Consider the following 14,947-nt stretch of genomic DNA (forward strand, 5'->3'; position numbering starts at 1 on the left):
GAATCCCCATTTTATTCTGTAAGTCATGTAAATGGACTCACACTATCTGTAGCCTTTCGATTCTGGCTTCTTTCACAGCATAATACATTGAGATTAATTCATGCTATTACATGAAATGGAAGTTTGTCCTGCTTTCTTGCTGAGTAGTTTCTACAGATGCACCATAGCTTATCTATCCACTTACCAGTTAAAGGACATTTGAGTCGTTTCCAGTGATTGTGATTAAAGCTGCCATAAACATTAAACATTCTGGTACAACTTTTCATGTAAACATAAGTATATTAATCTGCTCAGGCTGCTGTGGCAAAATACCACAGACTGTGAAGTTTAAGCAACAAAAATTTATTTTGTCATGGTCCTGGAGGCTGGAAGTCAGAAATCAGGGTGTCACAGAGGTCTCTCTCCTTGACTTGTGGATGTTGTCTTCTCCCTGTGTCCTCATGTGGTCAGGCCTCTGTGTGTATTTAGCAGTTTCTACTTTCAGCATGCTTTACAGCTGTTAATTACCTAACACAAACAGCATTAAGAGTGTCCTGATTTTTATAGGTGGAGAAACTAGCTAAGCCATTAAGATCTGCCTAGGGTTCAATCCCTATTCTTCTTCTTTTTTTTTTTATTATTTATTTATTTATTTATTTATTTTTTGAGACAGGGTCTCATTCTGTCACCCAGGCTTGAGTATAGTGGCATGATCTCAGCTCACTGCAACCTCTGCCTCCTGGGTTCAAGCGATTCTCCTGCCTCAGCATCCTGAGTAGCTGGGACTATAGGAATGCCCCACCATGCCCAGCTAAGTTTTTTGTATTTTTAGTAGAGTTGGGGTTTCACCATGCTGGCCAGGCTGATCTCGAACTCCTGACATCTTGGCCTCCCAAAGTGCTGGGATTACCGGTGTGAGCCACTGAGCCTGGCTCTCTCTTTTCTTATAAGGACACCAGTCACACTGGATGAGGGTCCATCCATAGGACCTCATTTTATCTTAATTACTTCTTTAAAGACCGTATCTCCAAAGACACTCACATGCTGAGGTATTGGGGGTTAGGATTTGAACATATGAATTTAAGGGAGGCACAATTCAACCCGTACCATTAAGTTTGCCTTTCTTTAGACATGGGACTGCTAGAGCATATGGTAAATGAATGTGTAACCTCCTAAGAAGCTGCCAAAATGTTTGCCAAAGTTGCTACAGCATTTTGCATTCCCATGAGCAGTGTGTGAGAGTTTTAGTTGCTACACATCCTCATCAGCACCTGGTATTGCCAGTTTTTCAAAATTCAGCCACTGTAATAGGTATCTAGTGGTATCTCATGGTGGTGTTAGCTTGCATTTGCCCTGCTGACTACTGATGCTGAGCATGTTTTTCTGTCATCCACACATCTTCTTTGATGAAATGTCTTTTTTTATTCTTATTCAGCCACCTCTTTTGGGTTTTCAATTCTACATAATAATTGTCCCTCAGATCCTGAGATTCCATTTGTCCTTCATTTCCCTGCCCATCTTCTTCTGTTTTTCAGACAAAATAATTTCTATTTTCAAGGTCATGGACTCTTTCCTCTCTCATCCCAATTAAGCTAATCCAATAAATTTGCTGATTTCAAATGTTGTATTTTTGAGTTCTAGAATTTCTCTTTTTTACAGTTTCTACTTCTTCTCTGGGACTTCCTATCTTTTCATTCATTATAAGAATATTTTCCTTTATATCTACAGTTCTTAAACTTTAGGATCAGAATCCCCTTGAAAATCTTTTAAAAATATAAACTTCTGGGCTTCTTCCCAACGTTTTGATTCAGTTGATTGTAGGTGGAGCCAGAGAATGTGTATTTCTGAAAAGTGCCCAGGTGATACTGAGGCTGCTGGTCTCAGGACCACTCTTTAAAGGACCACTGCTTTACATCACACTTAGTTACAATAGGGGCTTGAAAATACTTGTCTGCTCATTCCAACACCTGGGTCATGATGGGTTTAGTCTATGCTTGGTTTAGTCTATGTTGATTATCTTTTCTATTGATAATGAGGCTGATTTTCCCATTTCTTCTTTTCTATTGGGAATGAGGCTGATTTTCCCATTTGTCTTGAGCAATGTGGGAATTAAAGAATGGATATTTTAAAATGTTATGTTGTGGCGACTCTGGATTACGTTATATTCCTACCAAGAGTGTCAACTTTTCTATTTTATCAAGCTATCACCTTGGTTGGACTGAAACTACAGACTCTACCTCTTGAGAAGCAGCTCAAAGCTCAATTGAGTTCACCTCTCCTAGGCTGCTTGGAGTCTTCCTGGCACCTACATGATTCAGGGATCACCATAAAAACCTAGACAGAATTTACACATGGAATCTGGGGTTCCCGGACCTGGCTCTCCACTGTCTGAGTCTCCCCACACTTTCCAGGATCTGTGGTTGCCCAAACTTTGTAATGTGGTTCATCAGGCCAGAGAGACCATGAATTTTATATCACTCTCCCACATGTTGTCAACTGTGGCTGCCCTCAAGCTAAAAGTCTGAAAAAAATGGTACAATTCTCCCATGCTATTCCCTTCTTCCAGTCTCCTGTTCTCCTCCCTGCTTTTGTTCACGTTCCACTACCTTCAAATAGTCGTTTTTGGTCCTGTGTCCAGACTTTAGAGCTGCTCTACGTGCAGAAGAGTCAATTCAGTATGAGCTTACTCAGCCAATACTGAAAACATTATTTTAAAATAAATATAAAATTTTCCCAAATTGCCAACTACTATAAATTATCATCAGACATGTTACAATACTATAGATTTATATACTTATGGATACCAAGATAAACAGGTTCCTGTAAGTAACAGAGACTACTTCTTTTTCTGAGTTGTGGAAAGAAATCAAGGTAGTTCACATTTATGTGTCTTTTCTAAAACTTAATTTGAAAAATACAATTATATCTTTATGTAACCTGAAAAAAGTGATCCAATGCATGTTAAGAAATCAACTGGCTCCATGCCTTTACGTTTCTTTGGAAATAGGAAGCAAAGATCTTCTAGGTGGGCTATTTGTTTCAGCAAGTTACATGGCCTCACCCACAGCTATTATGTATTGAGCTTCCTTCTGAAAATACAATCCCATCGGCCGCTTGAGAAACCTCTAAGTACATTAAAATGCAATTATCCTTCTTAACAAGGGAAAGCTACAACCACATAACCTATTTTCATTTCAATCTACTGCTTGAGGATAATTTATAAAGGATCAATAGCAAAACTGTTACCTGGGAGTTTATTTACCAAGCATTTTAGTGTGTCGATTCCTTTCATAACAGCCTCTGTTAAACATCCCTGGGGAAATGTCTTCCATGCATCCAATTCCACACTAGCTCTCCTCTAATACACAGGAGATGTGTGATTAAAAAATGAAGTCGTAATACGCATTCCATTAAAGAGCACTTATAGCAAGCTAACAAATTCAGCAAAGTACCACCAATCCAATGCATATGTCAACAATCCTATCTATTACATAAACGGAGTGCCAGAAACAAAGACATTCCTACTGAACACGCCTGCAGATTCATCTAAACAGAGGGCATCTTGGTGGACAAATTCTGAAAGCTCAGAAGCCACCTGGGAACGTGGTGATTTACTCTACCATTCAAAGCCATGTGGACAACTCCTGGCTGTGAATGGGAACAGAGGACTGATAAAAAGAAGCTTTAGTGGGACTAGGACTATGTTGCCATAGAAGAAATCACTCTTTAAATATACAATGAAAGAGAGAGAGAAGGATTTTCTTCCAAAAGTTAATGATTTGGGGAAGGAATATTTCTCTTTGTACCTTGTCAGGTACAAAACACAATCTCAAGGGTTTTACGGTGCTACAAGATGTTTCCACGGCCCCCAATGAAAGCAGACAAGCCAGCAGATTCTGTGACTGTGACATCAGTATGGTGAGAAGTCAAGACAGCACAGGACATCAAAGCTTTCAGAGTTAACCAGCTGCAGTCCTCATGGGGGCATGGCTATGTAGCTGGCCCTGTCACCTAAACACACACCATTCGGTTCTTCAAGATGCAGAGAAACTGCTCTTGTGCAAAGGCAACATCATTCAGTGGCAATCCTGCAGAGAGCCAGGACTGGGAACCACAAATTCTATGTGTAAATTCTGCCTAGATTTTTGACTGCTCCCTGGATCATGTAGGTGCTAAGCAGACTCCAAGCAGCCTAGATAAGGAGAGAACTTGACTGAGATTTGAGCTGCTTCTCAAGGTCGTTCAATATTAGAAGGATCCTTGATTTCCAACCTTGCTGCTGATGCGCTTCTGTATTTACAAGTACGAGCTGACCCAATCATCAACCTACTGAATCCTCCAAACTCTGATTTTGACTTGCACTCACTTTTGAACTTCTGCCTATGCAGCCACCCCTTTCTTGCTTCGTTTTTCATATTGTTACGTCTAGAGTGCAACAACAATGCGGCAGCAAAGAACCCGCAAGCTCCAGGAAGACATGCTCAGCAAACAAGTCTCTGACCAGAGAGTGCTTTGCACTGTTGTTACAGATCTCAATTAAGAGGAGACTATAATCTTTTTGTCTTAACATAAATTAACTTTCCTAACTAAAAGCATGTTGAACACAGTAGACTATATATTTAAGCCTAATTCTTAAAACAGAGATAACTGATATCTCTACTCATAGTTCCTAGGATTGAAGAATTATTGATAATTTTGTAAACTACAGTCATGTACTGCATAGTGACGTTTCAGTCAATGATGAAATGCGTATACAATGGTGGTCCCATATGATTATATGGTTATACCACATAACCTAGGCTATGTGGTATAAGCTATACCATCCAGGCCATGGATGAATCTCAAAGCTGTATGTAGTATAGGCTATACCATCTAGGCCTGTGTAGGTACAAGGTACACTCTATGACATTCACACAACAATGAAGCGGCCTGATGATGCATTTCTCAGAACATACCCCCAGCATTAAGCAATGCATGACTGTAGTCTATAAAACGACCTCCTATAACTCTGTAAGTACACACATGTGCACACACACACACACTCATTGCCACTTTATGTATGTGTCACAAAAATCCTATTACTATGTTCCAATAAGCTCTATATGAACCAGGTAGTAGCTTAAAGTAAGCAAAGCACAGAAGTCACTAGCATCTTACTGGACATCAAAGAAAGTATTAAAGCCATCAAAATAAGACTGCATTTTAAGACTAGGCCTCAAGAGCAAAGACTCTCCTATCAATGGGTTCGTGGATAAGATGCTACACAGCAAGTGTTCCTCTAACAGGGGAACAGATGGCCAGCCGTCCACCAAAATGTGTCCTCTTCACTCCAGAGTTCAGAATCACAGCTGGGCAGCAAGCCCAGGCAGGACCCACTTACTGGCCTCACCTGTGACATGGTGCAGCCAAGCAAAGAGCTCCCACCAGTAGAAAGTAAACAGCAGTAACATACACTGCTATCAGGCTGCAGTATTTAGAGCTAGCGATACCTTCTCCTTCATTTCTTTTCCTTCTGCTGGCTAGGTTACTCACCATGATGAGAACCACCTACTAATCAGGAAAACCTTGGGCTCTTCCATAGGTGAGACTTGGCCATCACCTTTTAGCATGTTCCAGCCACTGTGCATTTATTAGTCAATTTGTTAGCACAGACCAGCATCACCCTAGCAAATATACAACCTGAAAGCAGAGCTTTCCAAAAACTACAGACATTTTGTAGTTCTCCAGTGCACTGTAATACTCCAACTGTGCTTCATCAATAAAAAGCAAGTTATAAAACTTATGGTAGACAAAATCTATCATTTTTAAAAATTAGGTAAGAGAGAAGCTTCTTACATTTCGGAAGCAGAAGGGAGGGGCTTCCTGTGCCCCATGCTGCTTGTGATAATCTGCCCAGTCGAAGTCCTGGCCACAGTAACCTGGGAATGACAAAACACAGATAAAACAGCGTACATTAAGCAAAATCCCAGACAGATGAGCAAAATCAGAAGGGGTGAAAGTTTAGGCCCCCAAAAGATAATGTCCTCTGATGCCTAACAGCACTTCAGATTCCACAAGCTCAGATGAAATATTTTGGAAAAATTAAAGTACTAAACACAGGTAAAGCATCGTTATTATAACACGCTATCTGAAGTCAGGTGAAGAATGGTGGAACTTACCTATGGCAGCACCAGCAGGTGGGGGGATTTGCCATAAGGGGGAAGAGCTGAGCCAGGATATGACATAAAACACACTCTCACCACTCACTGTGCAGAAATAGCCAATGACATCTCCCTTCATGGGAAGCCTGAGGTCGTGGGAGCTTACTTTTCAGTGTCTTTATGGAAAACATGAGATTTTACTGGGAAATTAAAAAAAAAAAAGAAACAAAACAGTACCAGGGATAACTTTTTAAAAAGTAACAGAAGGTAGAGAAGAGGGCAACAAAGAGTAGAGGGTTTGGAGAGAAAAGCTCCCAGAGAAATGAGGGAAGGAAGGCAAATGTTGCCCTGGAACTGACCTGCTGAGGCTGAAGGAACATGAGAATTGCGGGAGGCAGGTCTCTGCTGCAAAGCTCTGGGGGCGGTTTGGATATACTGAGAGAGGCATCTGAACAACAACTCTTCATATACACTAAATGGAACCAAATACAGATCCTACTAAAGTGGCTTCTTTCCTTCTTTCTTTCTTTATATTCACTTCATTTTTTTGGGGAAGATGCAACTATATAAATGTCCATCATGACCATGGCAAGACAGGAGAAGAGGTGAGAGAAAAGAGGCCTGAATTATACCTAAGAAAGGCATAACCCAGGGAGGAAAATGCCTCTTCATGGGAGTCTCATCGGCACAAAATCAAACCAATGGACAGGCAAGGAAAAAGGAGTGAGGTGTCAAAACCTTCCTGTAAACAAGCAAAGAAAAAACACAGTCCAACTGTGATTCACTGAAGTGTGTAAATGCCCCTAGTCTCATCATTGACAGTGCTCTCTGTTGGTGGAAATCTACGTGAAGTAAATCTCTAAGAGATTTCTTATGTTTTTTTATCCAAATCCCCCAGTTTCTTTTCCCCATATTGTCACAGATTCTATGAGTGCAAATTCACTTATCATAAGGACTTTTAGTTACTAAATCAGATGCAGAGGGACTATGGAAATTCTTTATTAAAGAAACTCAAGATAGGCCAGGCGCGGTGGCTCACGCCTGTAATCCCAGCACTTTGGGAGGCTGAGGTGGGTGGATCACGAGGTCAGGAGTTCAAGAGCAGCCTGGCCAAGATGGTGAAACCCCTTCTCTACTAAAAATACAAAAATTAGCCAGGCGTGGTGGTGGGTGCTTGTAATCCCAGCTACTCGGGAGGCTGTGGCAGATAACTGCTTGAACCTGTGAGGCGGAGGTTGCAGTGAGCTGAGATCTCCCCACTGCACTCCAGCCTGGGTGACAGAGCAAGACTCCATCTCAAAAAAAAAAAAAAAAGAAACTCAAGATACTGAAGATACTGGTTGCCTCCACTTGTATTCCCAAGCAAAGAATACGAATTATTTTCATTAAGCAAGCTCAATATATCCTATTTTTTGTTGTTTTTGTTCTTTGAGACGGAGTCTCGCTCTGTCACCCAGACTGGAGTGCAGTGGCACAATCTCGGCTCACTGCAAGCTCTGCCTCCCGGGTTCAAGCAATTCTCCTGCCTCAGCCTCCTGCGTAGCTGGGACTACAGGTGCCCGCCACCACGCCTGGCTAATTTTTATATTTTTCATAGAGACGAGGTTGCACCATATTGGCCGGGCTGGTCTCGAACTCCTGACCTTATGATCCGCCTACCTTGGCATCCCAAAGTGCTGGGATTACAGACATGAGCCACCCTGCCCAGCCCTATATATATATATATATATATTTTTTTTTTTTTTTTTTTTTAAGATGGGAGGGTGACAGTTAAGCAAAAAAGCAGCTGTGCTTCTTGGGTTCCAGAGACTGACCTGTGACCTTCCCATATCCTGCTGACCATCAGTGGCAGGTCCCCTTCTTTCTTAAGACAGCTGTTTCATTCTATAAAGACTGAAAATTCTTTCCAGCCACTTTCAAAGAGGTTCTTCGAGTTCTTCCACCTGCCCTTGCTCCTGCCCTTCTCTCTAAAGCTCCCCTCCAGCTAAATGGCTCCTGCATCAAAGGTTTCTAGACAGGACCAAAGCCGACTTTCTTCTGAACCTTTTTAAACACAACAGAACACATCTCACAAACAAGGTAATGTAATGTGAGTTTCTCTACAATTAAGAAAACCCTCCACTTTGAGCGTAGTTTCTCTGGAGCTGTCTGGATCAAAGCCTCATATTACTGTAGAAGAATTAGCCTCAAGACACGTCAAACGGAGAAGTTTCCTAACAGGACAAAGGGCCTGGAACTGGAGAAGAGGTTATCTGGGTTAAGACCCAGCTCTCCCAGTAATGGGAGGGAGCCAGGAAAAAGTAGATTAAATCTTCTGTGCTCCACTTTCCTCATCTACAAATTCACAAAATAAAAAGAAAAGCGGCTGGGCGCGGCGGCTCACACCCATAATCCCAGCACTTTGGGAGGCTGAGGCACAGGCAGATCACGAGGTCAGGAGTTTGAGAACAGCCTGACGAACATCATGAAACCTCATCTCTACTACAAATACAAAAATTAGGCGGGAGTGGTGGTGCGTGCCTGTAATCCCAGCTACTCAGGAGGCTGAGGCAGGAGAATTGCTTGAACCCGGAGGCGGAGGTTGCTGTGAGCCAACATCACACCACTGCACTCCAGCCTGGGCAACAGAGCAAGACTCTGTCTCTCAAAGCACGAAATAAAAATAAATAAAATAAAGTAAATAAAGAGAAAAGCTTTTAGATCCCTCTGCTGCCGCACTCTATGATTCAGAGCCACCATTACTAATTATTTTACTGTTGCTACTAAGGATTTTTTTCCCCCCAACTCTCTGTGGTTAATTCTCTTCTCTGCTCCTAAAAGAAAAGTGTAACGTGGCTGGATGATGAGCAGTTACCTAACAAGGCATTCCTCTAAGAAGACCTCACGACTCCATCCATGAAGACACATCTCTGAAACACAATGATCCCGTCTGCCTGGGGTTTTGGAAGATGGACTTTGTTAAAGTCAAGATCTCCTTCTGTTCCACTATCTCTTCCTGGACCTCTGCTATTTCCTGAGTTAATTTCAAGAGTGAAGAAAACTAGATGAGATCCCTGGGGTGGGGAGGAGGGAAATGAGAGAAAACTATATAGAAAAATAGCAAAGCATTTTCTGACACAGCCTGGCATGTGGGTAATCTTTATGGTCCATGTATGTTCAGATAAAACTTTCCAACCTGGAAGTCACCCCTGTTCCCTACACAGAGATGTTAAGCTGGGCTTTCTATAACTAACTTCTAATGAGCTTCAACCCATTCTATAAAATGTCATGCCCTGTGTTTTCTTGGACCTACATTCAAGCCTTCTATCTATTCATCCAATCCTCCACACTCTGTCTATGGAGAGCCATTTCTAATCTGATAATTTCTAGATAAAATCAAGTCTTGCTGGCTATGTTGTAAGCAACAGTTAATTATTCTGTCCCTAGAACATGCTCATTTCCTTGACATTCCAACAGCTTAGACTCCTCCATCCCCTCCTCCTCCTCCTCTTTGGGACCTTTACTCACTTCATCATTTCAAATTCTTTTCCTTTGGGCTGATAATGAGCTGTCTTTGTAAGGCAGTTTTGTGACAGCTCAGAAAATAACTGTGACATAAAAACAAATTGCTGTGGATGCTATAATAGAGATGACAGGGTCAATTATACTCATTAATCAACAAAGACAGAACAAGAAGTACTAAGGCTTAACTGTGGCCAGGAAAACACATTTTAAACCTGGAGGGAGGGAGGAAAATAGCAGAGGGGAGAAGAAAATGAAAGGAAATAAAACCCCTTAGGCAATTAAACTTTGCAGCAAGCTTCCCTGAGAGACTGTTGAACCACAACCATTAGATTTATTTAAGCTTTTATTAGTGTTTATTCTGAACGAAGTTTCAACCCTTACAGGTCCAAAAGCGAAGAGGTTGATGACCCATTTCCCTCGGATACAAATTAATTGACATAAAACAGCTCTATTTGCACACATCATTATTGGCAGTGTAACTGGACAATTCTTTGGAAAAACTATTTGGCATTAAAAAAAAAAATCCTACCCTTTGACACAACCATTTTACTTCTGGGAACTTATCCCATAAAAATGACCCTAAAACCTGAAAAAGGTGTTATACATGAAGACACTTACGGCATTATGATTGGTAACACTGGAGGAAAAAAAATGAAATAACCTTCTGTGCAGTAACAGAAAATGAGATGGGACTTCTCCAAGTCTGTGGAATGCCACACAGGCATGAAACCACATGTAGTTTTAAAAAATTCATAAAAAATAACTGCTATGGCTTTAGATGAAAAGACTGCTATAAACATATACAGAATTATTAGATTTATATAAAATATGCAAAGATGAAGACCAGAGAAAATGTACAAAAACCTTAATAATAAATATTACAATAATTGTTGGGTGGTGGGACTCTTGGCTACTTTCTTCTTTGACCTCTTTGTATTTTTCCAAGTTTTCAATAATGATCACTAAATTATTTCAATAATAAAAAATTATTTGAAAACACAGAATCTTTGCCCTATTTTAAATGGTAATTAAGGCACTGGCTGATCAATCCAGAGTCCACTCAACACATGAAATACACCATGACTGCCTCCCCTCAGCCTTCCTCCAGCTTTGCCAGTAGAATCCTGACTTTATCCAGTTCCTGGAGCAAGTGAATCAGGACCATCTTGAGATGCTCATGGTAGCCATATGCCCTTTTCAGGAGGCTTAAGATGGGTAGGAGAAGGGTTTACAGAAAAAAATTCTCTCTCTAACAAAAGAGACATGCAAGAATAAAAACTCCTCTTCTATCCTGGGTGGCTAAGAAAAAAACATATACAATCTTAATAAAAAATAAAAATAGCAAAGGAATACCATGTTTGCTATCTACCTGGCTGGCAAAATGAAAAACAACACTAAGAATCCACCATTCTAAAGGCTGTTAGGAAGCAGGCGCTTTCATGTGTTTGTGGTGGGAGTGGAACTTTAAAAAACCATTGTAGATGTCAATTTGGTAACATGTCAAAATCCTCAGGCTCCAGCGACTACAGGGAGTAACAGACACACAGCCTGACACCGATAGCACAGTGAGGTAAAAGCAAGGATGAAGGGGCACTCAGAGAGTGAGGAAAGAAGGCTCTGAAGATCTCACCACTGCAGAGCAAACAGCTCCATAGAGAGATCTTCCTCACCCCAGAGAATGTTTACTCTATTAAATGTTAGAAGAGCATGTGTAAACAGCAAGCTTATTTAGTTTTCAGTTCCACCTCCCTTGGAAAGGAAAAGTGATACAATCATCTTCAAAGTCAGCACATACCAGGACCCAGATATGTGCATAAATGTTGATGCAACAGAACTTAAGTTCTAAGAACAGGTTCTCAGTCCTTTCCCAGAAAGTTTCACAACTCACAGAGCAGCACTTCGGGGCATTTTTGTAATGCCTTACTCTTCCAATTGAAAGCTGATCTTTCTCCTTTCAAGCCCAAGTTTTTATTGTTTTTGAGGCAACCAACATTCCCTGAACACCCACTAAAGCCAGGGGCTCTGTGGCATCCCTTCAGGGGATGAATGTCCCATGGCCCAGGCAGGGAGGCAAGATTGCACAGACCTCAGCTGGCAGAACCGGTCCTGGGAGCCAGTCTGTCTGTTCCAGAAAACAACTTTCTCAACATTGCCTCCATCTGTTTCACAAAGGAGTTTCTGTACATTGCAGGCTTACAGGCAGGACAGCAAACATCAGCGACTGACTAAAGCATTTGTTCTTGTCAATGCTGGTTGCTAAAAAACTACAATCTCCCTCTTGAAATCTTCTAGCTACCTCCACATTCTTGGGTGATGTTCAATTTTAAGCCTTCCTTGATGCTGGTCTTTAAAAGCGACACTTTCATTCATTCCCAGTTGAATTACTCTGTGTTTTTATGTTCATGGAACAGTGCAGAAAAAAAAAAAACCCAGAAAATAAGGAAGATAAATAAATAAGACAATAATATAAGCACTAGCCTTACCACCTTCCTTGTCTTTTAAAACATTATGGTGAGAAGTACTTAATCTTGGTCATGGTATGACAGTTCATATACTTCTCTGCTGAGGGAATGTTCTACATGTTATTTTGAATTATAACCACAGTGTTAGGGGATACAGGTATGTGCCCAGGATGGGGTCTAACATCATATACATATCAGCTGTCAATGGGAAAAATATCTTACAGATCCTGAAGAATGAAGTGAATTTAAGGATAAACATAAAAGGTTCTTATGTTTATCCTTAAATTCACAGAATTTAAGGATAATCAGAAGTATTTTCAGATATTAAAAATGACCTAGAGAATTTTACTATTCCAACTCTTTTCAATCAAAAGTGACCGTTTTGCTCAAGAGTGAATCAGAAAGATAGAAATGAGACTTGCTTCCAAGTCCAGTAGCCGGGTGGGACAATCTGACAGTCTCCCTACAGATATCAGATGAAATACATTTGTGAAAAATTACATAGCCCAAGTCAAAAGAGAAGAAAATCTCCAAACACCAAAAAAAAAAAAAAAAAAAACCCTGAAAGAGCCCTGAAAGCCAGAACTGAGCAGTGCAGCAGCTCACAGAGGGCAGAGGACAGCCTGGTTCAAGGGAGATGAGCAGGAGGACCCGAGGCTACTATCTATGGCTGGCCCCAGGCAGTAGCCCAGTCTATGAAAATAGAACCAGACAAACTAAGCTGACTGGATCGGAGAGGCAGCAGAGATGGGCTACCTACCTGGGGTTCTGAAGAAGAAAAAAGGAGATCATGCACTTCCCCAGGCCAGTGGCACACACGGATGTGGGGTCCAGCTTTCCAATTCCGTGGGACACAGACTGAGAAATTAATATCAAATTCAGCCACTCATTCCTTGAATAATCAGGGACACCTTCATGGACTAGACATTGTTTTTGGTGCTGGGGATGCAGCAATGAACAAAAGAGATTAAAAAAACACCCTTGATCCTATGAAGTTTATTTCCTAGTGGATGGATAGAGACAGTAACAAATAAATATAGATTGAAGAGATGACTTCAACCCAGGGCACATGGAACTGCCACATAAATAACCACCACCACTGAAATTAGTTCACAATCAACAATCACAAACCACATAAGGAAACTGACCAACTTGAGGGAGGGCCAGAGTAATGAACTTCAATGCAAAATGCCTTATCAGGAAAAAAGAGCGCTTCCGCCAGTCTAATGATCCTGAATCTGAACACCTTAACACAACTTCAAACACACACACTCACCACACAGCACACACATACAGACACATACCACATAGACTTACTACACATACACATCACATATTAGACACACACACACACCCCACATACACATCCTGCACAAACATCCATCACAAAAACAAAGAAAAGCTAACAAATCCTCAATCTCAAAATGATATTTTAAAGTACCATTTGGAAATTTACAGAACAACAGATAAAAATATAGTGAGGATATAGAATAGCTGAATACTTCAATAAATAAACTTGACCTGACCAAATGATGTGACAATAAATCTGAAAATACAGCTAAAATGGACAATACTGTAAAATACACGTACATTACCAAAACTATCTCACAAATGGTTACCCTGACTAAACTTATATCCACTAAAGGAAATAAATTCACACTCAATAAAACACCAACAACATCAATAGCTCCAGATAGGTTTGTAAGACAGTTTTCCCGAACTGTCAAGTATCACATAAGTCATATCTTACACAAACTGTTTTTGAGACAGTTTAGAAAGGTAGCTAGATATGACATAAATATACAAAATTAGTGGTATTCTCATGCCAGCTGACAGCCAATAAGAAATGAAAAGAAATCCCATTCGCCACAGTAAGCAGAAGGATAAGGTACCTAGGAAATATTCCAAGAAAAGATTGCAAGCTATAAAAAGATAATATAAGAAAATATCAATTTTTCTAAATCTATAAATTCAATGCAATGCTGAAATCCAATGGGAACCTTACAAACCAATGCTAAAATTAATGTACAAGAATGATCTGCCAAAAACAACCAAGAAATTTTGAATAAAAATAAAAAAAAAGGGACTCAACTAATAGATATCAAGACTATATTATTATAAAGTAATAACAATTTGTTCAGGGCTATACAAACAGACTGAAGAGACAGAATAACAAAGAACAGGGTTAAGAGTCACACCCACAAAGGGATGGATCCATGACAGTGGTGGCATTATAAATCAAAGAGGAAACAGCAGACCATTCAACAAATGATGCAGAGACAAGTGGGGAAATGAAAAACTTCAATTCAATTCAAGCAAGAAAAATAAGATAGTTTTCCTTCCTCATGCCAATACAAAAATCAATTTCAAGTAGGTTACAGAGCTAAACATGGAAAAGTAAAACTGCAAGAGTTTTAAAGAAAACACATCAGTAGGAAGGAATGCTAAAGATATATAAACAATGCATACAGGGAAAGATGGCTGTTTGACTACATTACAATTTACTACTTCAATATGCCATTAAAAAACCAACATGGCACATGTATACATATGTAACAAACCTGCACATTGTGCACATGTACCCTAAAACTTAAAGTATAATAATAATAATAATAAACCATTAAAAAGCAAAGAAACAAGCCAGACTAGGTTATTATATGTGTGAGGCACATTGCTGAGAAAGAATTCATATTAGAATATATAAACTACTTCTACGATCAAAAGAATATGGGCCGAAGAAGAAAACCACAGATGGCCAATAAGGGTAGGACGCAGTGCTCAACCATCCTAGTGATCAGGACCACCTCAGTGAAACGAGGAGATCCACTTCATTCCCCTCAGAGGGGCCATGCTTAACCCTGG

General features: G+C 40.4%; 1 protein-coding gene across 10 annotated transcripts in view; it reads right to left on the reverse strand.

Moving 5' to 3' along the window:
* The window catches only part of SFMBT2 (Scm like with four mbt domains 2), a 250,273-nt gene that overhangs the window by 61,393 nt on the left and 173,933 nt on the right, over positions 1-14,947 (reverse strand). For 8 of the 10 annotated variants that reach the window (XR_008492091.2, XR_008492092.2, XM_054436982.2 and 5 more), the window contains 2 exons: positions 5,815-5,897; positions 3,242-3,337 (listed from right to left, as the gene is read on the reverse strand). Coding sequence is in view for 8 of the 10 variants with exons in the window: in XM_054436982.2 (XP_054292957.1) it covers positions 3,242-3,337; positions 5,815-5,897 (179 nt within the window). In the remaining 2 variants the exon portion in view is untranslated. The remainder of the gene's footprint in view (positions 1-3,241; positions 3,338-5,814; positions 5,898-14,947) is intronic. The other 2 variants (XM_054436983.2, XM_054436987.2) reach the window with 1 other exon arrangement.

The sequence above is a fragment of the Pongo pygmaeus genome, chromosome 8 (assembly GCF_028885625.2).
Source record: "Pongo pygmaeus isolate AG05252 chromosome 8, NHGRI_mPonPyg2-v2.0_pri, whole genome shotgun sequence".
NCBI lineage: Eukaryota > Metazoa > Chordata > Mammalia > Primates > Hominidae > Pongo > Pongo pygmaeus.